General features: G+C 35.6%; 1 protein-coding gene across 1 annotated transcript in view; it reads left to right on the forward strand.

The window, feature by feature from the left end:
• The window catches only part of ZNF804B (zinc finger protein 804B), a 524,148-nt gene extending 520,095 nt beyond the window's left edge, over nucleotides 1-4,053 (forward strand). Inside the window, exon 4 of the mRNA XM_036863687.1 lies at nucleotides 393-4,053. Within this exon, the coding sequence (XP_036719582.1) occupies nucleotides 393-4,053 (3,661 nt within the window). The remainder of the gene's footprint in view (nucleotides 1-392) is intronic.
• Nucleotides 4,054-24,901: the final 20,848 nt, after the last annotated feature.

Below are 24,901 nucleotides of genomic sequence, written 5' to 3' on the forward strand. Positions count from 1 at the left end.
CATTTTATTTTCTATTTAGGTGAAGGCACTGATTGGAGAACTCTTTGCAAAATAATGTTAAATCTGCATTCCAAAGAATTAGTAGGTTCTGGAGGACATAATGTGATGTAAATGCGATAGTTTATTTTCTTTTGCAGCACTAGCATAAGATATTCATCTGCTATTGCTTTTTGCTAATTTCAAAAGAATCCACTTAAGAGATGCATTTTAGAAATTGCCACTATAAAACATAGATATACTGAGTTATATAAGCATAGTGAAATTGTTACATTACAATAGACATAGTTCATAAATAGTATCAGAACCCATCATCAAACACTATAAAATGTTCACATATAGGTAAGATTTCAAATCTGATGTCTTAATCATTTAAATATTTATTCTATTTACAGTGTTTCTGGAAATGGACCAGCATACAAAGCCCCCAGGGTAGCTATAGAAAAGCAACTCCAGCAAGGAATTTTCCCAGTTAAGAGTGGCAGAAAGGTATCGTGCATGAAGAATGCTCTTCTCCTTAAAGGAAAGAATCTCTCCAGAAGCATTTCCGATAAACAGCGGTCCACCACACCAAATCAACACCAGTTACAAACGGACAGACGTTTGTTTGGAAATCAGGTACCACAAACATCCTCAAATCTTAGCAATGCAAATCACAGGACAGGAGTGTCATTTTCTTTTTCCAAAAAAGTGCATCTAAAATTAGAATCTTCAGCATCAGTTTTCAGTGAGAACACAGAAGAAACCCACGATTGTAACAAGTCACCCATCTATAAAACAAAACAAACCGCAGAGAAATGCATGTGCTGCAGGTTTGCAAATGAAGATACACACCTCACTAAGGAAAAAGATAGAAACATCTTATCAAGCCATCTGGAAAGTATTTTACACAATACCTTCTCCATAAGTTCTGAAATTTTGCAAGACAAAAATGACTCTGTTGATGAAACACTAGAAGATTCGATTGGCATTCATGCTTCATTCAGTAAATCTAACATTCATCTTTCAGATGTGGATTTTACTCCTTCCAGCAGAGCAAAGGAAACTAGAGATACACTGAAGAACACTTCAGAAAACCTCAATAATCACTCATGCCAAGCAAATGTTTCCTCCAGCCCACCAAACATTTACAAGCACAGTGATGCCAGGATATTTGAATGTTTGGCTGAGCTTCCATCAATAGAGCCAAGTGAACAAAGCAGTACAGTTCATCTGAATCCCAACTCCAGAAAGGAGGAGAAAGAAAAATCATTAGATAAAATAGAAAGAGTTAACAGAAATGTACAAAGTCTTGTAAGAGAGGCATATCCCCGTGATGTGAAGTCCAAACCACTGCCTTATCTCCACGTACAAAGCAAGGACGGCCGTACCACTCTCCAATGGCCTACGGAACTGCTTCTCTTTACAAAAACAGAGCCCTGTATCTCTTATGGATGCAACCCATTATATTTTGATTTTAAGCTTTCTCGAAACACAAAGGATAGCCATGATCCAGAGGACTTAAAAACAGAATTGCTGAAAGGGCCCTCAGAAATGAAGACTACAATGGAAAACCAAGTCTCAGGTTTAATTAAAGACCAACAAAAACTGATCCAAGAAGATAATCAGTCTCTGAAACCAAAGATGATGATAGCTAATCCAGATTGGGAAAATTTCCAGAGAAAATATAATTTGGGCTACAACAATTCTGAGCCCAGCGCGAGTGAACATAATTTTAGTGCAAGCGATTTGGAAATGAAAAATCCTGAAGTGCCTGCTTACCTTGATATCTCTCTAAAGAACTGTGTAAGAAAGAATAATAATAGTGATAATGAACTTAAAGAACCTTCAAGGGCCCATTGGCAAAGCTGCCAGAGGGTAATTCTAAGTGATGCAAATGAGGGCCTATCTTTCTCTCCTTATATCTCTAGGACTAAAAAACATAAACTGATTTCCTGTGATCCTCATTTGGATTTTGAAGATGGGAATAAATTCACCTGGAATTCTAGTCCTTACACAGTAAGGGGCCGCAGTGACCATGGGAAGGACTTCAGTGTAATTTTGAATAGTAACCACATCAGGATGACCAGCAGGGTTTCTGGATGTGGAAAAGCAAGTTACAAGAGAAGTTCTCCAAAGGTGTCTCTGAATACATGTTCTAGCCCTTCAAACACATCCCCTGGCAGTACATCCAGCTTGAGAAGTACTTGTTCAAAGCATAAGTCCAGTGGTCATGGTAGAGGTAATTTGCTCTACTTTTGTAAAAGAGAACACAACTCAGTCGAAAGGCACAAACGGAAACGCCGCAAGCACAGCTGTCTCTTCTTATCTGATGAGCTAGCAAAGAGTGATTGCCCACAGTCTGCAAGCCAGAGTGACAGGGGCTGCAAGTTGTGGGAATCAGTTAAAAATGAAAAATATTCAAAGCATGGTTATGGCCACTGCAGAGAAAAATATAAACTGGGCAAAAATCAACAATTTTCAGGGCCAAAATCCAAGAGAATCACCCATTGTGATTCTAGCTCACGGTTTTCTTGTGCTGGAAACAGTGAAAACCCACCTAATTGCCAGGGACCTCAGCACAGCAGATTGGGCTCTTACTCAAGAGAGAAAATGTATTACTTAAATCAAAGTGAAAGAAGTCAACAGTCTTTGGACAGCCCTCATATTTGTGATCTGGAAAAAGTAAAACCCATGCAATGTAACTCTGGGAATATCAGCTGTCCTCTAAAGAACTGTTCAAGTAGCCCTTCAGAAACCACAGAGTTGAACACTGTAGAAGGAGAGAGGACTCCCCTGACAGCCAAAAGTCTTTTAGAAAGAGTACAAGCCAAGAAATGTCAGGAACAATCAACTCATTTTGAGGTCTCTTCAAACAGCTGTAAAAATGAAGCAGAGGCTCCTTCACAAATCCAATGCACAGTGCAATTTACACCACCAGGCTGTAACAGACCTGCATTGCCTTTGTCTGAAAAAATACAGAACACAAGTAGAAGAAGAAAGGATAAAGGCAGTGCAATGCAAAGAACTATTGACAAAGACAAAGTCAAAAATTCCCAGACAAATGATTTTACTGTTTTAGTAGACACTGATTGTGACGATCATCTTTCTAAAGGTATAATTCACGTAGTAGCAGAGTCTCAGTTACCAAACATGAAAAAGTATCCAACAACAAAAGAACAATCAAAATCATTAATTAGTGAAGTCCAACCTTTTATTCAAAGCTGTGACCCAGTACCAAAAGATTTCCCTGGTGCTTTCTCATCTAATAGATATATTGGTGTTACTGATTCAACAGAGACCAAAGAGGACCAAATAAATCTAGACTTACAGGATGTAAGCATGCATATGAATCAGGTAGAGGGGAATATAAACTCTTACTATGACAGAACTATGCAGAAGCATGACAAAGTAGCAGATGACTTAGAAGTGTGTCATAAATCTCTCTCTCCCCCATTAATTCAACAGCCCATAACATTTTCTCCTGATGAAATAGATAAATATAAGCTCCTACAGCTACAAGCCCAGCAGCATATGCAGAAACAGCTCCTATCAAAGCATCTTCGAGTTGTGCCTGCTGCAGGGCCCACTGCCTTCTCTCCAGCCTCCGCTGTACAGACAGTTCCAGGTCACCAGCAGGCTTCTATCACCACCATCCACCACACGTTCCTGCAGCATTTTGTTTCTGCTTCCATAAATGCCCATAGCAGTCACCTCCCTATAGCTCATCTGCATCCTCTTTCCCAGCCACATTTTAATACATTCACATTTTCACCTCTGACTCCAACCATCATCCCTGCACACCCCACTTTCTTAGCGGGTCATCCCCTGCACCTGGTCACTGCTACTCCCTGCCACCCATCTCACATAACACTTCAGCCCCTGCCCCCTGCAGCATTTATCCCCACATTGTTTGGCCCTCACTTCAACCCAGCCACAGCTTCTATCATCCACTTGAATCCTTTAATTCAACCACTGTTTCAAGGTCAAGATCTTTGCCATCATTCTTGCTCCAGTCAGATGCAACCATTAAATGGAGTGAAAGAGGCCTTAAATATGTCAGCTCACTTGAACTAACAGGTGTTAAAGCCCCTCTTCTGGATAAATAAAACAAATTGTCACTACCTACAAAATGATGTATTTAAAGTGGTCTGATTATTATAAGATTTAAAATAGTGGTACCAATGCAAAATGTGACCAATATAGAAATATGAACTGAATTGCCAATATTGAAATACAAGCATTTTAAGGATTTATTTTAATTTGCAAAAATAATTGGACAAATTTAAAGTAGTTTGATAGAAAGGTAGAGGGAAACGTGTTAAAGATATTTTTGAATGAGTTCTCACATAATGTTATAAAAAATAGAAAAAAGTTAGGCAGATCATTAATATTGCAAAGAAAATTAAATGAAACATAATACTCTATCTTCTAGGTGTTCGTTGGACGAGTGAACGAATGAATGAATGAATGCATATTTGGTTTTATTTATCAGGTAATAATAAAAGGTCAGTGAAAGAAAATTATGTGTTAAAAATTGTTCGTATGGTTCACTGTCGACTAGCCTTTCAATCAATATAATGTTTCAACCAATATAAACTATATTTTCATAGGAAATAAGAGATGGCAAGAAATTTTCTGACTAATTCAGATTGAAAACTACTCCTCAATGCAAAATAGTCTTATGCAGATTGTATGGCTGGGTTTCTGTGGAAGATTGAATTAACTTCATTTCACACACTTCTATGTCAAGAGAATTTTGTAATTGTAAGAATCACCAACATCTAAAATTAACAATGTTTAATTTTTGTATAAGAAAACATATATAAACTATCATTAGTATTTGATAATGCAAAATAAAAAAAATAAAGTATACTCAGAGTAATATTTTGTATATATTGGTCAAACTTTCAAATATTATTGGGGTTAAAATATTAAGTTTTCTTTATTCTCCTACTCAGAAACCTGTGTTCAGCCAACATATGTATAACTGGAGACGTAAAGCTTTGGAAATGTCAAAAATTTTACATGATATTTATTGAGAAAAATCTTAAAAGTATTCAGTGTATTTTGTTCAATTTTACTAGGTATTTATAAAATACCATGAATGATGATGAATATAATCACCATTCCTATAATTTTGCAAATGATTTTAAACATTCATCCAAAATGTTTTCTGACCCACAGAATTTGCATTTCTTATATCTATATTTCTCAATGACCCTCCAGTTAAGTTTATTATTTTATATTCTTAAAAGAAAGAAAATTTGTGTGGCTGCACATTCCCCATAAGCATGGGTTTCAGAGAAAGTCAAATTAAACAAAAATAGAGGTAATCAGTCATCACCACTGTGTGTATGATGATGCAAACTCCTTTACCACTAGAAGATGAGAAGGATGGCTTATACAGCCTTGGCTTCACAGGAATGAGAGCTGTACTTACTGAAGGCCTACTGTGCACCAAGATAGGTTGAGCACTAGGCCCTCATTATCTCATTTAATCTTCACAAATGTATTGATATTTTGAGATCAGTATTATCATTCCTCTGTACAGATGAGGAAAATGAAGTTGAAAGGTTAAGTTCCTAACACTTGCAAACAGTAGGAAAGGACATCTTTGATGCTGGTGAGGGAGAGATGAAGAGAGAAGAGAGAGAGAGAGAATAAAGTGAATTGAAAACTTTAACATAAAGAAACAACATAATTTCCTAGATATCACCAGAAACTTGTGGGATGGAAATTTTGACGGGAGTATGGCAGTGAAAAAGCCTAGCTTATCTAAAAGGAATAGAAAAATGGAAGCAAGACATCAAATTGCAAGAAATTCTATACTTGTGTGGAACTCCATAAAAGTGATTATAAAAGAACATTGGTAAACATTGAGTGAATTCAAAAAAAGTGAAATAAATGGAATATTTCTTATAAAAATAGATGATAAATGGCCTGGCACATAAAAGGAAAAGTAATGTGGATGACTGTTTCCTAAAACAGATTACAAAGTTGATGTAGCGCCAAGACAGAGTAATTATGGGAATTCACTAGAAGTCTTATTATGAAAAAGACAGCACCTGGTTAATATTTATAATTCTCTTGGTGATAGTTTAATCTCTCAGAAGGTTAAAATAGAGAACCTCTACTGGGCACTTAATTTTGACTAACAAGGATAGATTGATATGAATTGATGGCATGGAAATGACTATCTTGTATTATCAGCAATGGAAATGTTCACAGGATATACTTACTGTCTTGAACTAAGGGAAAGCAGACTTCACCATTTAAATAAAAAATAACTTGTACTTCAGGGTAGGAAATTATAAAAGTTGTAGCATCACATGAGTAAAGCTACCATTATAAAAGATTCCAATGAGGCAGAAAAATGTAGTCCTTTAGACAATCCAATATAAACTGAATGAGGAAAACATTCAGAGTAATTGTTCAAGTACCATACATACATAAAGAGTAAGACAATAGCTATGGATCAAAAATGAACAGAGATTAAGTTAATGCCTTTTAAATATCCCATTTATTGGGAAAATCAAAAGATTTTTTTTTGCTTCTGCATACTGCTAGGCAGATGATCTAATAACAACAACAACAATAATAATAAAGTAGTGTTACTTAAATCTGATTTTGTTTTGTTTTCCCTATTAAGGAGAAAGTTCTTCAAAGTGGAAATTATAGAACCAACATGGATAAGAATTTTGGAACATACAGAGAAAATTATTTCCTTGCCACTTCAAATAAGTTTAAATCTTCACATTTACAAGAATCTTACCATAGAATATTAAAATTTCCTAAAGAAGACCTCATGACATCAATCGTCCTTGAGAAATTAGGCAGACTGGAAGAGAAGTTAAAACAAGCATCTCTACTTTTATAAAAGGAGCAATATTTAATATAGGTATTACTGATTTAAAAGCATATTTATAGACAAAATTTTAAGCAGAGTGTTTAATGAAGATGAAAAGACAATCATTAGTAACTCTAACAGGTATACTAAAAACAAATAGTACAAAAACAAAAGTATTTTATTTTTCCTTTATTCACTTTATTTTCTTTCTCATTTAACAAGTATATATTAAGAGCCATGTGCTAGGCAGTAATCTAACTGTTGTTGATATAATAATAATCAAAACTAGAAATAATGCCATAATATAATTTAATTCTAATTGAGTCATGCAGACAAAAACCAAAATAGACAAGTGATATAATGCTATGCCAGATAATGATAAACACTACTGAGGAAAATAAATAGGGAAAAGCAGATAAAGGTGCTTGGGCAGGAGTAGCGGCTAAAGTACAATTTTAAATAGGGTAGTCAGAGGAAGCTTCACTGTGAAAGTGATATTTCAGCAAAGACCTGAAGGAAGTGAGCATTCTAGGCTAAGGGAAGACCAGGTTTCAACAACTCGTTGGGTATGCTTGTCATACTTAAAAGATAGTATGAGAACACTGTGCCTGGGAAAGAAGGTTTCAGAGACAGAATTACGGGAGATAAGGTCAGAGAAATAATTTTGGAGCAAAATCATGTGGGATCATGCCAACCGTTATAATGACTGGCTTCTACTGTGAGATGGAAACTATTGGATAACTTTAGCAGATGAGCAACATGATTCTTCTTAGATTTTACCAGGGTCATTCAGCTATTGCATTGTGAATAATCACTAGGGGAGTGAAGATTGGAGTACGAAGGCCAATTAGTAGATGGAAATGTTTCAGGCAAGAGAATGCAGTGACTTGCTCAGTGATAGTCTAATGGAGATGTTGAGAAGTGGTGAGACTCTGGATTTATTTTGAAGGTAGGGCTGAGAAAATGTGCTTCATGTTGGGCATAAGGTATAAGACAAAGAAAGGAATCAGAGGTGATATATCAGTACTTCTTGCACAAGCAACTAGGAGGATGGATTTACTGTTAACTGAAATACAGAATACTGTGGGAGGAACAGGAGAGGAGAGGAGGATTGGTTTAAATATTCTATTTGAGATGCCTGTTAAATATTGAAGTGGAGATATTGAGTTGGTAGTTGGAAATATGAATCTGAAGTTTGAGTAGAGGTGTGAAAAGAACAAATACTTTCTGGAATTATTAATGTATAGAAAGAATCTGAAGCCATTAGCCTGGGTAATACCAACAGGGGTAGGTAGGGTGGATAAAATGTTCAGAGACTGAGCCCTAGTTCACTCTGATTTTAAGAGTGGAAGTAGAAGGAACCATATATCCATTCTTTTTCAGATTTTTTTCCCATAAAAACGAGACCATGATGAACTTCCAAGTTTCATAGGAAAAAATCAGAACAATGTGTGCCTATAAGGCAAGTAAAGAAAGTGAATCAAAGAAGTGAGAGTGATCAACCCTGTCACATGTTGCTGAGTCAGGTAAGAAGAGGACAGAAAATTAAGTATTCTTTTAGCTACGTAGAGCTTGGTTGTTACCTTGACCAGAGACATTGTGGTGAAGTGGGTGGTTGGGGGCAAAAGATAGTAAAATGTGTGGGTATTTTATAGAGAGACATTTTATGATTCTTATAAATATCCTTATGGACAATAGTCAGTGCTATATGACAAACGTGCTTTTATTGCTAGTTAAACAACTATACCCCAAGAGTATTGAGACCTGGACTAATTTCAATTTCGAGGGAGGGTTGTAGATACTGGTTACAAGTCTTTGTGTTGTAGTCTGTTATATTCAGCATTTCATAAAACGTGGGCAAAATCATGGAAGACATGTCTAACAGATAGGAGGAAAACACAAATCCAAGAGGACCAGGAATGGAGTGAATGGCACAATACCATGTGAAAAAATTTCAAAAATCATAAAAATGGGACAAAATTTGAAAGGTGAAATTTAGCACGAATAAATAACAGAGTCTTGTACACACAGATTGTTGAGGAGACAGAGCCTAATTCTAGTTCATCAATAAGATGAAGGGTATAGTAGATTACAAGCGCCATGGGACCCAGTGATGTTAAGAAGCTGGCGAAAAGTTATGAAATATTACGTTATTATAAAGGAATTACACAGAATTAGAAAAATGGCATTCTTTTAAGTTTTTAAAATTACTTTTATTGATATATAATTTATATAACATTAATTTAAGGTGTAAACCATAATGATTTGATATTTGCATATATTGCAAAATGATCATCACAGTAAGTCCATTTAACATTCATCACCATATGTAGGTACAAATTTTTTTCTCATGATGAGTACTTTTATTATTTTTTAACATCTTTATTGGAGTATAATTGCTTTACATTGTTGAATTAGTTGCTGCTGTATTAACAAAGTGAATCAGCTATATGCATACGTATATCCCCATATCCCCTCCCTCTTGTGTCTCCCTCCCACCCTCCCTATGCCACCCCTCTAGGTGGACACAAAGCACCGAGCTGATCTCTCTGTGCTATGCGGTTGCTTCCCACTGGCTATCTGTTTGACATTTGGTAGTGTATTTATGTCCATGCCACTCTCTCACTTCATCCCAGCTTACCCTTCCCCCTCCCCATATCCTCAAGTCCATTCTCTATGTCTATGTCTATGTCTTTATTCCTGTCCTGCCCCTAGGTTCCTCAGAACCATTTTCTTTTCTTTTTTTTTAGATTCCATATATATGTGTTAGCATACAGTATTTGCTTTCTCTTTCTGACATACTTCACTCTGTATGACAGACTCTAGGTCCATCCACCTCACTACAAATAACTCAATTTCATTTCTTTTTATGGCTGAGTAATATTCCATTGTATATATCTGCCACATCTTCTTTATCCATTCATCTGTCGTTGGACACTTAGGTTACTTCCATGCCCTGGCTATTGTAAATACAGCTGTAATGAACATTGTGGTGCATGACTCTTTTTGAATTATGGTTATCTCAGGGTATACACCCAGTAGTGGGATTGCTGTGTCATATGGTAGTTCTATTTTTACTTTTTTAAGGCACCTCCATACTGTTCTCCATAGTGGCTATATCAATTTACCCTCCCACCCACACTGCAAGAGGGTTCCCTCTTCTACACACCCTCTCCAGCATTTATTGTTTGTAGATTTTTTGATGATGGCCATTCTGACCAGTATGAGGTGATACATAATTGTAGTTTGGATTTGCATTTCTCTAATTATTAGTGATGTTGAGCATCCTTTCATGTGTTTGTTGGCAATCTGTATATCTTCTTTGGAGAAATGTCTATTTAGATCTTCTGCCCATTTTTTGGATTGGGTTGTTTGCTTTTTGATATTGAGCTGCATGAGCTGCTTGTATATTTTGGAGATTAATCCTTTGTCAGTTCTTCGTTTGCAAATATTTTCTCCCATTCTGAGGGTTGTCTTTTTGTCTTGTTTATGGTTTCCTTTGCTGTGCAAAAGCTTTTAAGTTTCATTAGGTCCCATTTGTTTCTTTTTGTTTTTATTTCCATTTCTCTAGGAGGTGGGTCAAAAAGGATCTTGTTGTGATTTATGTGACAGAGTTTTCTGCCTATGTTTTCCTCTAAGAGTTTTATAGTGTCTGGCCTTACATTTAGGTATTTAATCCATTTTAAGTTTATTTTTCTGTATGGTGTTAGGGAGTGTCCTAATTTCATTCTTTTACATATAGCTGTCCAGCACCACTTACTGTAGAGGCTGTCTTTTCTGCATTGTATACTCTTGCCTCCTTTATCAAAGATAAGGTGACCATATATGTGTGGGTTTATCTCTGGGCTTTCTATCCTGTTTCCATTGATCTATATTTCTGTTTTTGTGCCAGTACCATACTGTCTTGATTACTGTAGTTTTATAGTATAGTCTGAAGTCTGGGCACCTGATTCCTCCAGCTCTGTTTTTCTCTCTCAAGATTGCTCTGGCTATTCAGGGTCTTTTGTGTTTCCATACAAATTGTGACATTTTCTGTTCTAGTTCTGTGAAAAATGCCATTGGTAGTTTGATAGGGATCGCACTGAATCTGTAGATTGCTTTGGGTGGTATAGTCATTTTCACAATGTTGATTCATCCAATCCAAGAACATGGTATATATTTCCATCTGTTTGTATCATCTTTAATTTATTTCATCAGTGTCATAGATTTCTGCATACAGGTCTTTTGTCTCCTTAGGTAAGTTTATTCCTAGCTATTTTATTCTTTTTGTTGCAATGGTAAATTGGAGTGTTTCCTTAATTTCTCTTTCAGATTTTTCATCATTCGTGTATAGGAATGCAAGAGAATTCTGTGCATTAATTTTGTATCCTTCTACTTTACCAAATTCATTGATTAGTTCTAGTAGTTTTCTGGTAGTGTCTTTAGGATTCTCTATGTATACTATCATGTGATCTGGAAACAGTGACAGTTTCACTTCTTCTTTTCCAATTTGTATTCCTTTTATTTCTTTTTCTTCTCTGATTACTGTGGCTAAAACTTCCAAAACTATGTTGAATAATAATGGTGAGAGGGGGCAACCTTGTCTTGTTCCAGATCTTAGTGGAAATGGTTTCAGTGTTTCACCATTCAGAATGATGTTGGCTGTGGGTTTGTCATATATGGTCTTTATTATGTTGAGGTAAGTTCCCTCTATGCCTACTTTCTGGAGGGTTTTTATCATAAATGGGTGTTGAATGTTGTCACAGGCTTTTTCTGCATCTATTGAGATGATCATATGGTTTTTCTCCTTCAGTTTGTTAATATGGTTTATCACGTTGATTGATTTGCATATATTGAAGAATCCTTGCATTCCTGGGATAAACCCCACTTGATCCTAGTGTATGATTGTTTTAATGTGCTGTTGGATCCTGTTTGCTAGTATTTTGTTGAGGATTTTTGCATCTTTGTTCATCAGTGGTATTGGCCTGTAGTTTTTTTTCTTTGTGACATCTTTGTCTGCTTTTCGTATCAGGGTGATGCTGGCTTTGTAAAATGAGTTTGGTAGTGTTCCTCCCTCTGCTCTACTTTGGAAGAGTTTGATAAGGATAGGTGTTAGATCTTCTCTAAATGTTTGATAGAATTTGCCTGTGAAGCCATCTGGTCCTGGGCTTTTGTTTGTTGGAAGATTTTAAATCACAGTCTCAATTTCAGAGCTTGTGATTGGTCTGTTTATATTTTCTATTTCTTCCTGGTTCAGTCTTGGAAGTGTGTGCTTTTCTAAGAATTTGTCCATTTCTTCCAGGTTGTCGATTTTATTAGCATACAGTTGCTTGTAGTAATCTCTCATGATCCTTTTTATTTCTGCAGTGTCAGTTGTTACTTCTCCTTTTTCATTTCTAATTCTATTGATTTGCGTCTTCTCCCTTTTTTTCTTGATGAGTCTGGGTAGTAGTTTATCAATTTTGTTTCTCTTCTAAAAAAAACCAGCTTTTAGTTTTATTGATCTTTGCTATTGTTTCCTTCATTTCTTTTGCATTTATTTCTGATCTGATCTTTATGATTTCTTTCCTTCTGCTAACTTAGGTTTGTTTAATTCTTCTTTCTCTAATTGCTTTAGGTGTAAGTTTAGGTTGTTTATTTGAGACGTTTCTTGTTTCTTGAGGTAGCATTGTATTGTTATAAACTTCCCTCTTAGAACTGCTATTGGTGAATCCCATAGGTTTTGGATCGTCGTGTTTTCATTGTCATTTGTTTCTAGGTATTTTTGGATTTCCTTTTTGATTTCTTCAGTGATCTCTTGGGTATTTAGTAGTGTAATGTGTAGCATCCATGTGTTTGTATTTTTTACAGATTTTTTTCCTGTAATTGATATCTAGTCTCATAGCATTGTGGTCAGAAAAGATACTTGATACAATTTCAATTTCCATAAATTTACCAAGGCTTGATTTGTGACCCAAGATATGATCTATCCTGGAGAATGTTGCATGAGCACTTGAGAAGAAAGTGGATTCTGTAGTTTTTGGATAGAATGTCCTATAAATATCAATTAAGTCCATCTTGTTTAATGTATCATTTAAAGCTTGTGTTTCCTTATTTATTTTCATTTTGGATGATCTGTCCATTGGTGAAAGTGGGGTGTTGAGGTCCCCTACTATGATTGTGTTACTGTCGATTTCCTCTTTTATGGCTTTTAGCATTTGCCTTATGTATTGAGGTGCTCCTATGTTGGGTGCAGAAATATTTACAATTGTTGTATCTTCTTGGATTGATCCCTTGATCATTATGTACTGTCCTTCTTTGTCTCTTGTAATAGTCTTTATTTTAAAGTTTATTTTGTCTGATATGAGAATTGCTACTCCAGCTTTCTTTTGATTTCCATTTGCCTGGAATATCTTTTTCCATCCCCTCACTTTCAGTCTGTATGTGTCCCTAGGTCTGAAGTGGGTCTCTTGTAGACAGCATATATACAGGTCTTGTTTTTGTATAGATTCAGCCAGTCTGTGTCTGTTGGTTGGAGCATTTAATTCATTTACATTAATGGTAATTATTGATATGTATGCTCCTATTACCATTTTCTTAATGGTTTTGTGTTTGTTATTGTAGGTCTTTTCCTTCTCTTGTTTTTCCTTCCTAGAAGATTTCCTTTAGCATTTGTTGTAAAGCTGTTTTGGTGGTGCTGAATTCTCTTAGCTTTTTCTTGTCTGTAAAGGTTTTGATTTCTCTGTCGAATCTGAATGAGATCCTTGGTGGGTAGAGTAATCTTGGTTGTAGGTTTTTCCCTTTCATCACTTTAAATATGTCCTGCCACTCCCTTCTGGCTTGCAGAACTTCAGCTGAATGATCAGCTGTTAACCTTGTAAGGATTCCCTTGTATGTTATTTGTTGCTTTTCCCTCACTGCTTTTAATATTTTTTCTTTGTATATAATTTTCGGTAGTTTGGTTAATATGTGTCTTGGCATGTTTCTCCTTGGATTTATCCTGTATGGGACTCTCTGCACTTCCTGAACTTGACTATTTCCTTTCCCATGTTAGGGAATTTTCAATTGTAATCTCTTCAAATATTTTCTCAGACCCTTTCTTTTTCTCTTCTTTTTCTGGGACCCCTATAATTCGAATGTTTGTGCATTTAATGTTGTCCCAGATGTCTCTGAGACTGTCCGCAATTCTTTTCATTCCTTTTTCTTTATTCTGCTTTGCGGTAGTTATTTCCACTATTTTATCTTCCAGGTCACTTATCCATTCTTCTGCCTCAGTTAGTCTGCTATTGATTCATTCTAGAGAATTTTTATTTCATTTATTGTGTTGTTGATCATTGTGTGTTTGCTCTTTAGTTCTTCTAGATCCTTGTTAAACTTTTGTTGTATTTTCTCTGTTTTATTTCCAAGATTTTGGATCATCTTTACTATCATTACTCTGAATTCTTTTTCAAGTAGACTGCCAGTTTCCTCTTCATTTGTTTTGTCTGGTGGGTTTTTACCTTGCTCCTTCATCTACTGTGTGTTTCTCTGTCTTCTCATTTTCCTTAACTTACTATGTTTGTGGTCTCCTTTTCACAGGCTGCCAGTTCATAGTTCCCGTTGTTTTTGGTGTCTGCCCCCAGTGGATAAGGTTTTTTCAGTGGGTTGTGTAGGCTTCCTGGTGGAGGGGACTAGTGCCTGTGTTTTGGTGGATGAGGCTGGACCTTGTCTTTCTGGTGGGCAGGACTGTGTCCAGTCATGTGTTTTGGGTTTTCTGTGAACTTATTATGATTTTAGACAGCCTCTCTGCTAATGGGTGTGGTTGTGTTCCTGTTTTGCTAGTTGTTTGGCATAGGGTGTCCAGCACTGTAGCTTGCTGGTTGTTTAGTGGAGCTGGGTCTTAACATTGAGGTGAAGATCTCTGGGAGAGCTTTCGGCATTTGATATTACATGGAGCCAGGAGGTCTCTGGTGGACCAAAGTCCTGAACTCAGCTCTCCCACCTCAGAGGCACAGACCTGACCCCTGCCTGGAGCACCAAGACCCTGTCAGCCACACAGCTTTGTAAAACATTCAGGTTCAGCTATTTTGCATTACGTTTGACCCATCCATTCATTGCTGGTTTCTCATTAAATTCTGGGTGACAACCTTAGGCTTCTAAAAATGCATCAAGCATCCTCTGCATAGAAGTCTGATTTTCTCCTGTTATAATTCACTTTCTAGTCCTTGCTCGTTGGCTCTATTAGGTCACTTTTCTGATGCTCAGCAAGGCTGCTCACCACTCCAGTCAACAGCTCATTTGTTGCCTTAGCGGGAAGATTGGACCGAGAGGAAAGTTCTCTCACTGTGGTTTTGTTTTTTATTTCCCTGATGATTAGTGATGTTGCAGATCTTTCACACACATGTTGGCTATCTGTATGACTTCTTTGCAAAAATGTCTATTCAGGAACTCTGCCCATTTGTTAATCAGAATTTTCTTTTGCTATTGAGTTGTGTGAATTCTTTATATATTTTGAATGTTAACACTTTATCAGATGTATGACTTGCAAATATTTTCTCCTATTCAGTAGGTTGCCTTTTCATTTCATTGACGATTTCCTTTGTTGTGCAGGAGCTTATTAGTTTGATGTAGTGCTGCTTGTTTATTTTTGCTTTTATTGCCTTAGCTTTTGGTGTCAAATCCAAAATATCATTGCTGAGACCTAAGTCAAGGAGATTACCACCTATGTTTTCTTCTAGGAGTTTTATGGTTTCAGATCTTACATTCAAGTCTAATCCATTTTGAGTTAATTTTTTTGTGTGGTGTAAGATAGCACTTCAGTTTATTCTTTAAGGGTATTTTTTTGAACTTGGGGGAAAAAAGACCACTTGTGGAAAACTATATATTGTTCTGGGACACAATTTTTTAAAAAATATTTTTATTTATTTATTTATTTATTTATTTGGTTGTGCCAGGTCTTAGTTGTGGCAGGCGGGATCCTTAGTTGCAGTTTGCTGTCTCCTTAGTTGTGGTGTGTGAGCTCTTAGTTGTGGCATGCATGTGGGATCTAGTTCTTTGACCAGGGATCAATCCTGGGCCCCCTGCATTGGGAGTGTCGAGTCTTAACCACTGCACCACCAGGGATGTCCCTGTTCTGGGACACAATTTAAGAGAGTTATTGGTGAACTGAAGTGGATCCATAAGTGGCAGACCTGACCAATTAAGAGACCAGATTAATTTTATGTTTTTACACTGATGAATCATGAGTTCTGTGAATTAACAAAAATTATTAACTGAATACAAGTTCAATTTTCAAATATTTTAGAGAAATATTAGGTTAAATAGTTTTATTTCTTTACTTTGGCATATCTCAGAATATTTGACAAGCAGTATCCACTAGACATTTCCAGAAGAAGAATAGAATATATTGAATTTCCAAAAGTAATGATAACAGAAATATATATATTTTTTTGCCTGTGCACCATCTCATGGAATTAATGTTTTGTAGAACAGACTCTGGGAATTGCCACGTGAAAAATGAAACCAATGTGTGCATTCCAAAGAAAAGAACACTTACTGAGGAAAGAAATAGATGGAAATAACTTTCTAACTTTAAATATCTTAAAGGTAACACAGAGCTGTGTACTGTGGAAGATCATATTCATTCTCTTTAGGGCAGAAAAAGTAAATACTACAAAAAGGTAGGTGTTGACTCAACATGAAGAATAACTTGACAATTTGAGTTTTTTGTATTAAGTTGTAAAATCTGCATCCTGAAACATTTAAGAACTTTTTCACATTTGGATGAGCAAAAAGCTTAGCGATTTTCAGAATACTTTTCCTGGAATTTTGCTTGTGATCAATGACATATCCAGTTATTCTCTAGGGTAATTTCCAAATTTCAGATGGTTGATTCATAGGGCTTAGTTTTGGATTAACATTTTTCTTCTGATCATTATTTTTCTTCTGATATATTACTGCTACAGAGAACATTCTGAGCCATCCTCTTACTTTCCCCAAATTAGTCAGTGTGGGCTCAAACATTTTATTTTTTATTTCACTTAAGCAAAGCATACTTTGAAAGAAAATGAAATAGAAAGAAGTCTAGTTATATATTGAATTCTAAAATAGATTATTTTTTTTAATTGCCACTGTGATGAATTATATTTTCAGCTCTGTTTCTTTCCACTTACACAATTATTTATTTAACAGTTGATTTTCAGTGTTAAACCTCTTTTATGCCTATTGCTTGGTATTTATGGGATAATTCTCTTTATGGGATTACTCTTTCACACTTGGCTCATAGAGGCAAGTTTTTGTATGTGTCTTAAATTATAAATGCTTAATTAAAAACTGAAAATGTTTTAAGAAAGACTGTAAAATCTTTACACACACACACACACACACACACACACACACACACACACACACACTCCTATCTATATATTTTTCTTAGAGGTTAAGAACGAGCCTAGCCTCCCTGGATTCAAGGGATAGTTAGACAAAATAAATGCTTTGTATGAAGAACTGTAAATTTGAAAAACTTCATCTACTTTTTCATTCCCTGCCATATTCAGCAAGAAAAATTAGAGTGAGTTATAAAAAAAACTGTATTTCAATATTTCCTTTGAGTTCACTTTTATATATGATATAAAATATAGAAAAGAATTAGAATATGGGGAATAGTTTGGAAAGTTGAAAGTTCCCAGTTCCCAGGATTTTTTCCTTAGGCAGACATTTCACAAAATGATCCCCTGAAATTTTATTTCATTCACAGAAAGTGGATTTGACAGTGACTCCTTTTCTTCAGTTTTTGCCAGGACTTAATGGAATCTCCCTGTTTTCTCTGAAGAGAAATATTTTCAAAGAAACTAGTCCTATACAGCTTTCCCATTAAATGGACTATTTAATCAGTAACATTACTCAGGATCATATTTCCAGCTCTGGCCATCTCCTTAGTGCATGAAATTTTTGGTTACTTACAAAGTTCCCAATGATGGCAGCAACACAGCTTCTAAATTTTACCATAATACTTTCAAGCTGATCTAAAAACTTGATGTATTTCAAGCATTTGGAACAATATTTGGAGATATTGGAGATGGCTCTCCCCCTTAGAGTACCACTTGGTATCCCAGTGTTCTAAATGTCAGTGAATGAAATGTCCAGTGCCCTCCCCAGGCTGTATGGAGAGTTCACTGCCTTCTTATTAGTGAAATGACATTGCTGATCATCTCAAACCAGTAGCATATTTTTCTGTTTTCCTTAAAAATTTCCTCATGTGTTTTCAGAAAGGTGGTTGAACATTCTGAAGAATAATATATAAATATCAGATCCAAAGAATCCAAATCTCACACGTCAGTGTATGTAGCTAATGGACCTAGGAACAAAATTGAGCTAGTGCTTATCTCTGGCCCAGCAGGGCTCAGGAGGAATTTTAATTTTGATTCTTTAAATGAATGAACTCCTGAAAAGAAATGTGCTCTCATTGGGAAATAGAGTATTAAAAAGAAAGCACATGACCACTTCCATACAGTCGTCAGGCAAACAGTTGACTACCCTTTGTGTCTCAGACTGAAACTACTTCAGTAAGATGGAAGTTTCCTCCTAAAATATGTTTTCCTGCCAATAAACCTGGGTCTAGAGGATTTTCAAAGGTTATCATTTCATTCCAGCAAAAACATTATCCACTTCTATTAGGCAGACATTTGAAGGTGATTGCTGTATTGCTTTGGATTAAGCTATGTTAAAATGGATGCCTTGGCTGAATCAGTGGGTTTAGAATAAGCCAATATTAGAGAGTTAAGCCAAAGGGTCTTTTTTCATTTTATGCAGCCATGTATCAGAGGGAGACCTCCCAATCCTTTTCTTAAATCCTTTCCCAAAGTCATTCCTTCCTTTTGCACCTCACCCCCTTTCTTAAATAGTGAGAGCAAGACCATCTTGACAAAAAGATAAATCAGGCAAATTGGAAATCTACAAAATACGTGTGTGTACATATGAGTGTATATGTGTGTGTGTTCTTAAAAATATACTCTTTAGTCTTTAGTTATAGATCTTGATCTTTGTTCAAAATAATGTTTTTCAAAACATATCCACATATTGAAACAATCAACTTCAAGAAAGGTTTCTTTTCCACCATGCGAAATTGTCTATTCCTCCTATTTGTGAGAGATTATAAAATAGTTGATAATGTAAAATGGTTATGTAGCTATTTAAAACAAATTCTCACTTTAATTCTATTTAAAGTATTTACTTTGTAATTAAAGAAGATGATAATCCGGCAATATCATACACAATCCAATAATTTTATTTTGTATCCTCTGTACAAAACTTTTTTTATTATACTGTGGCTAAGTAAATTGCACTATTGTACATGCAAAGCAGCTTTTTTAGTTTTTCAATAAATTACTTGGACTGTAGTTCAATGCAATAATATTATTTTCAATAAAAAGCTTAATGGTATAAGAGTGTTAGTCATGCATTTCTAACAAAAAGCATACCAAAATATAAGAACAAAATCAAAAGCAAAATGGTATGGAAATATGCTGTATTTTACACTGCTGAATTTAACATTTTATTTATTATTGTATATATTTATATTATATATTTAAAAGCTTGGATTTCTTAGACTATTTCTTAAAATTTTAGTGTTGTTATAAGATAAAGCTGTTTCCTCAAGCTGAAAATAAATATGACTTTAAAAGTTCTATAGGTGTATTCTTTGTTGAAACCTATTATTTGTATACTATGTGAAGCCCTGTTTCTGTTTGTTTACTTAAAAAAAAACTGTGATCTAGTAGTTTGTAATGCTCTAACAAAGCTCTATAAATACTGTCTGGAATATATTCTCTAACTGATACTATAATATAGACATGGTGGCATTCTGCCTATTATAATAATTTTAATGTAAACTTGGAAAAATACCTTAATTAATAACCCCAATAAGCTGTTATTCTCAGAAGGACTCAACTCATTAGGAAATCTCTTTAATGAAGCATGACCAATGGTGTGGGAATATGACTTGAGACTCCACTTAACTGTCACTCCTCACTTTATTTGGTCTCTGCCTTTCCCAAGACAACAATACAGAGCCCTTATCTGCTAGATGTTAGTATGATTTATTCTGTGCAAAAACTCAGACCAGGTGTTCCTAGAAATGACCGCAAGATGCTCTCTCTTTCTTGAATCACGCTGATCCTTACTCTTCCCTCTACCCTCTAACAAGCTTTAACCAAGTCCAAAAGCTCCTTGCTTCTGCACTTTAATTGGATGCCCTGTCGCTACCTGTGTGTTAAAGGAACGGGACTCTGCTTTGCTCTCTAACCCAGTGGTCGAGCCCAAGCTTTCAATGGAGAAATGTTTCAGCTGCCAATCATCTGCCTCCCCAGACTTCTACCCTAGATTCTCTCTTACTATGTTGGATTCTTCTTCAGAATCCTCCTAAGGAATCAAGAAGTACCTTGCACACAACACACACAAATGCATATGCACACATCCATTGACTGCTGACAAGAGTCATGACAGAGACTGTCATTTCTTAATTAACTTGTCACCCTTTATTGATTACCTATATGAACGAGGCCCTGTTCAGCTATCCTCCCCACTAGCTGTATTCCTGGATTCCTTTTGAGCAGGAAAATCAATTTTGCTTGAAAATGAAAGGAGATGATATTCCTAATTGCACAGAGTTGCAGAAGCAAATGTGATGTATGGTCTGCGTATTCAGTGTCTGCCCCTCCCTCATGTGTGAAGCTTCTGCCAGTCAGAGCTTTGTTCACCTTCTGTGTAATTTTCGGTTCATGATGGAAATATTCGACACTTGAGGTTGTGTTCTCTTACTGTATCTGGTAGAATTGAGTCAATTCCCAAATGGCATTTGTTAATGCTTTGAATCATAGAGGTAAAATTAGCAGAACTTTGTTAATTTGCTCAGCAATAAATAAATGAGAGCTACTTAGCAGCCTGGCACACTCATGAGAGTGCCATGATACTTTAAAAAATCTTCGGGTGAACAGTTTACAGATTAAATATTTTCTTCACCATTTTATCAAAGAGATAGCTCGAAGACATGGTATTTCAATTATTTGGCTTTGTTATAGCATATAACATCTTCAGAGGAGGGATTAAACCCCAATTCTCTTCACGAGACTGTTTCATTCATTAACAAAATATTTTAATAGATACTTGTCCTTTGTCATTAGTTATTCATAGTTTGTGGGCAAAAAGATTTATTACACATTTCTGAGATTTTCAGAGAGTAAAGATAATTTATTATAGAAATAGTTCATTAGGACACAGCAGTGATATAATTTTCCCTCTTTAAATTACCCATTCCTTAAATAGTTGTTAGGAGGGTTATTCAACATTGACTAAAACAAAGGCCAAATTAATGAGTGGAAAAAAGTATGTGATGGGTCTAGTCATTTTGGATTATTTTTTCATCTGGACATGTATCCTTATCTGTATATTGCTAACATTGACTATCAAACTCTCAATTTACGACAATGAAATTACATTATCCAGTCAGAGCTCAAAAATTTCCTTTAACTTGACTTAATTATAATCTTAATACAAGTATACAGATAATTTTTAGGATTGTACAAATTGCAAAAAGCCTACTACTATTATTCTAATCCATAGCCAATAATGTTTACAGAAGAGTCAATGTGCTCAATAAATGAAGTGTGCAGTATTGGAAAGTCTGGCATAATTGAATTTCAGAAATGAATTCAAATACATTGTATTTAAAGCACTCAGGACATGAGATGAATGCAAATATCACATCCTAATCAGCCAGAACATTCCTGAGAAAGGTCCCTTTCAAACCCCATGATAATCTATTCTCAACAACATTTATTACTCTTCTTATTTGAAACAATTTCTTCATTTTTGACTCTTGAACACAATGTACTTTGATTGTCCTTAAGTCTGACTGGTTTCTTCTTTGTAGTTTTTTTTTTCTTCCAGAGCTTCTTTGTGTTCCCAATCTTTAAATGTTGTAGTAACCCAGGGCTTATAGTCTTCAGTTATCACCTTGTCTCTGTTATACAAATTATGTGATCTTATCCAGTATCAGGCCTTAAAGCATCTTTTATACACTGATGGTTCTTAACATTTTACCTTCAGGTATGACTTTCCCTTAACCTCTGCACTTGTGCATTCAACAGCTCACTCAAAAGCACCACTGAATGTCTACTAGTAATCAGAAACTTAACGTCCAAAAAGAACTCTTGGTTTGCTTTCACAAATCCATTCCTTCCCCAGGGCTCCACATCTCAGGAAAGAGCTCCATCAGCTCCCCAGGTTCTCATATTTAACTCTTAAGCATCCTCCTGGATCTCCTTCTCACATCACACATCCTTATCACCAACTGATTATCATGTACTTCTAGTCCTACCTTCACAATGTATCCCACACTGACCTCTTCTCCTCATCTCCATTTCTACTTTCATCATCTTCTCCCACCTATAAGATAGTAATAACCTCCTACTTAGTCTCTCTGCATCTCATGGTCCTAGAGCCTAATTTGCAGAGAGGAGAGACTACTATCCTAAAAATAAAAATCTTTTAAATTGTTTCACATTATTTTTGGAATAAAATCCAATGTTCTTACAACAGTCTTTAAGATTCAATTTCGTCTGACAATCTCTACAACTTCATCTTCTTCCATTGTCTTTTGATCACTCTGACCTTGCAGTTTCTCAGACAGACCAAGCATATCCCATGCAGAGTATTTGCATTTGCTGTTTTCTCTGACCAGAAAGCTCTTTCCTCAGGTACTCTCATGATTCCTTTCTCTTTTCACTCAGGTGTTTTTATAAATATCTCCTCCTCTGAGAGACCTTTTTTAACCACCCAATCTAACAGAATATTTACTTTATTATTCATACCATTAGCCTTGAATTATTTCTTCCAGCAATTAATAATCTACTAGTCTACTATACATTTACTTTTATACCTATGTTTATATATTTTTTAACTCCATCTTCCTAGAGTCAAAAAATAAACTTTTTGAGAGGAGAAATTTTATGGGAGCAGGAATTTTTCCTCTGTTGTTCAGGACTATTTTTTAATTTCTTAGACTCATACTGGGAACATATGCGAGACCCTATAAACATTTGTTGAATAATATAATGAGATGAAGAAGATTCTCAGATTGTCAGTTGATTTGGGGTAATATTAATTTACTGAGCACCAGTGTGCAAAGTTTCATGCAATTTATTAAATAAATTATAATTTAAATATTAAAGCCTATATTTTCAACCAGAGAGTAGATGTGGAAAAAAAAAAAACCTTCTTGATTCATTGATAAAATATTTGGTGAACATGAGTCGTTATTTAGTTTATTTTCAAATTATCCATAGGTCATGATGTATTTTCTTGAAAATGTAAAATTTACAGGCCTACATAAAGTGTTAATACATACTTGAAAGTTTACATTGATTTGTAAAAGTATTTATCATATAATCTCTATAAATTCAGGGATTGTGTTTGATCCTGTGGGTCAGAGACAGTATAACCATTATCATCTGGGTGCATATTTCTACTCCTCCATACATAATGTTCCTACTACTCTCTACAACTGGTGAGACAAGCTGGAAATTCTCTGGGGAGTGGTTTTCTCAATGATTCAATGAATATAGCTACTATATTCAAGACAGATATAGTGGTACATAAACATTCAAAAATATTTGTTCTTATGGAGCTTACCTTTTACTGGAGGAGAAAAAAACAAACAAAATAAATAAGCAAACTGTGTTAGGATAAATGATAGCAAGCGCTAAAGAAGTTAATGGCAGTCTGTGCATAATGGAAGAGGCTGTATGTGTACCCAGATCTCTGTTTTGTTCCCAAATCCTTGTTTCTTCTATTACACGAAATGGTGTAAGATAGAAATTACTGTCTGGTGAATAATTAATAATGCTTCCTTCTGTTTGGTTGCTTCCTTCAAAGAAGGATGATGAATTGAGGAAAATCCGTTTCTTTTGAATGGCCTGCAGAGAATCTTTATAGAATTTACCCTAATGTCACCTACATCTTGACTTTGAGACTGTAATTACACTACTGCAAAATCTGTTGCTATTGAATAATTTAAAATGTGATGGATATGCTTGGGAGAGATAATAATGACATATGGACTCATGACATATTTACATAGATATGAGAATGTGCTGTGGTTAGAGTCTACTGCTGTCATCGGCAACTAATGCATGTCCAGAAAGGGGAAAATCTGATTTCAGAAAATGACAGGTGAAGTTGTCTTTTGAGATCTCTGTTTCAGGAAAGCAGTTTTGTATGAGGTAAACTTAAAGCTTTTGGCAAACTTTCCAGAGAAGTTTCATTTTATTAAGAGGCTAGGTACTCCAGGATTTGTTGCTACTCAGTTTAACTAGTTCCTGTGTTTATTAACGTGTGACTGTTTCTTATATCTCTGATATGCAGCCATTTTCTTACGTATTTTATAGCCAGCAGCCCTTCACTATACTTTTTTGTTGTCTGTTATCCCAATCATTTCATTTTTCTCACCAGCTTGAGTAATAGCCAGATTCCTTTTTATCCTAAGTCTAGGAGCCAAATGAAAATAGTAAAAAATGCCATATGAAAACCTGAATTCCCCAGGAGAGGTCTCTTCCTGATTTCTGACTGGTTGTCTTTGCCAATGATAAAGAAATGTACTATCAATAAAGTCTGGCTGATAAATGAGACTTTTTGCCAACACTGTTATACAGGCAATGGTGTCTTTTGGTCCATATCCGGTATTTCTCCTTGGAAGGTCATACTTTGAATTGCAGCACCAGCCTTGGCTTCTTGTTTCCAGTTGAGCCTATTTCACCTTGATGGCAGGATCAAGAGATTGACAGAGATCGGTTCTGTCACTACTTATAGAGATGTTTCAATGCTTCTGGCTGATTTCTGGCACGTCCTTGAAGCATTACCCTGCCCATCCTGGATGTTTCTTCTGTTTCTTAGATGTTCTGCCCTCATCAATTTTCCTCACATGCCCATCCTGTCAGAGTTGAGTTTTCACAATCACTGTGTCAAATTTGAAGAAGCATATGCGTCCTGAACCCAGACCAGGGGGGATTTTATTCTGCCTGCTGAGGTTGCGTGGGTGGTATTTGCATTAGAATTCAGAAACCCGCTGTTTCTTGTAAAAAT

Source organism: Balaenoptera musculus, chromosome 9 (assembly GCF_009873245.2).
Source record: "Balaenoptera musculus isolate JJ_BM4_2016_0621 chromosome 9, mBalMus1.pri.v3, whole genome shotgun sequence".
In the NCBI taxonomy this organism is placed as follows: Eukaryota; Metazoa; Chordata; class Mammalia; order Artiodactyla; family Balaenopteridae; genus Balaenoptera; species Balaenoptera musculus.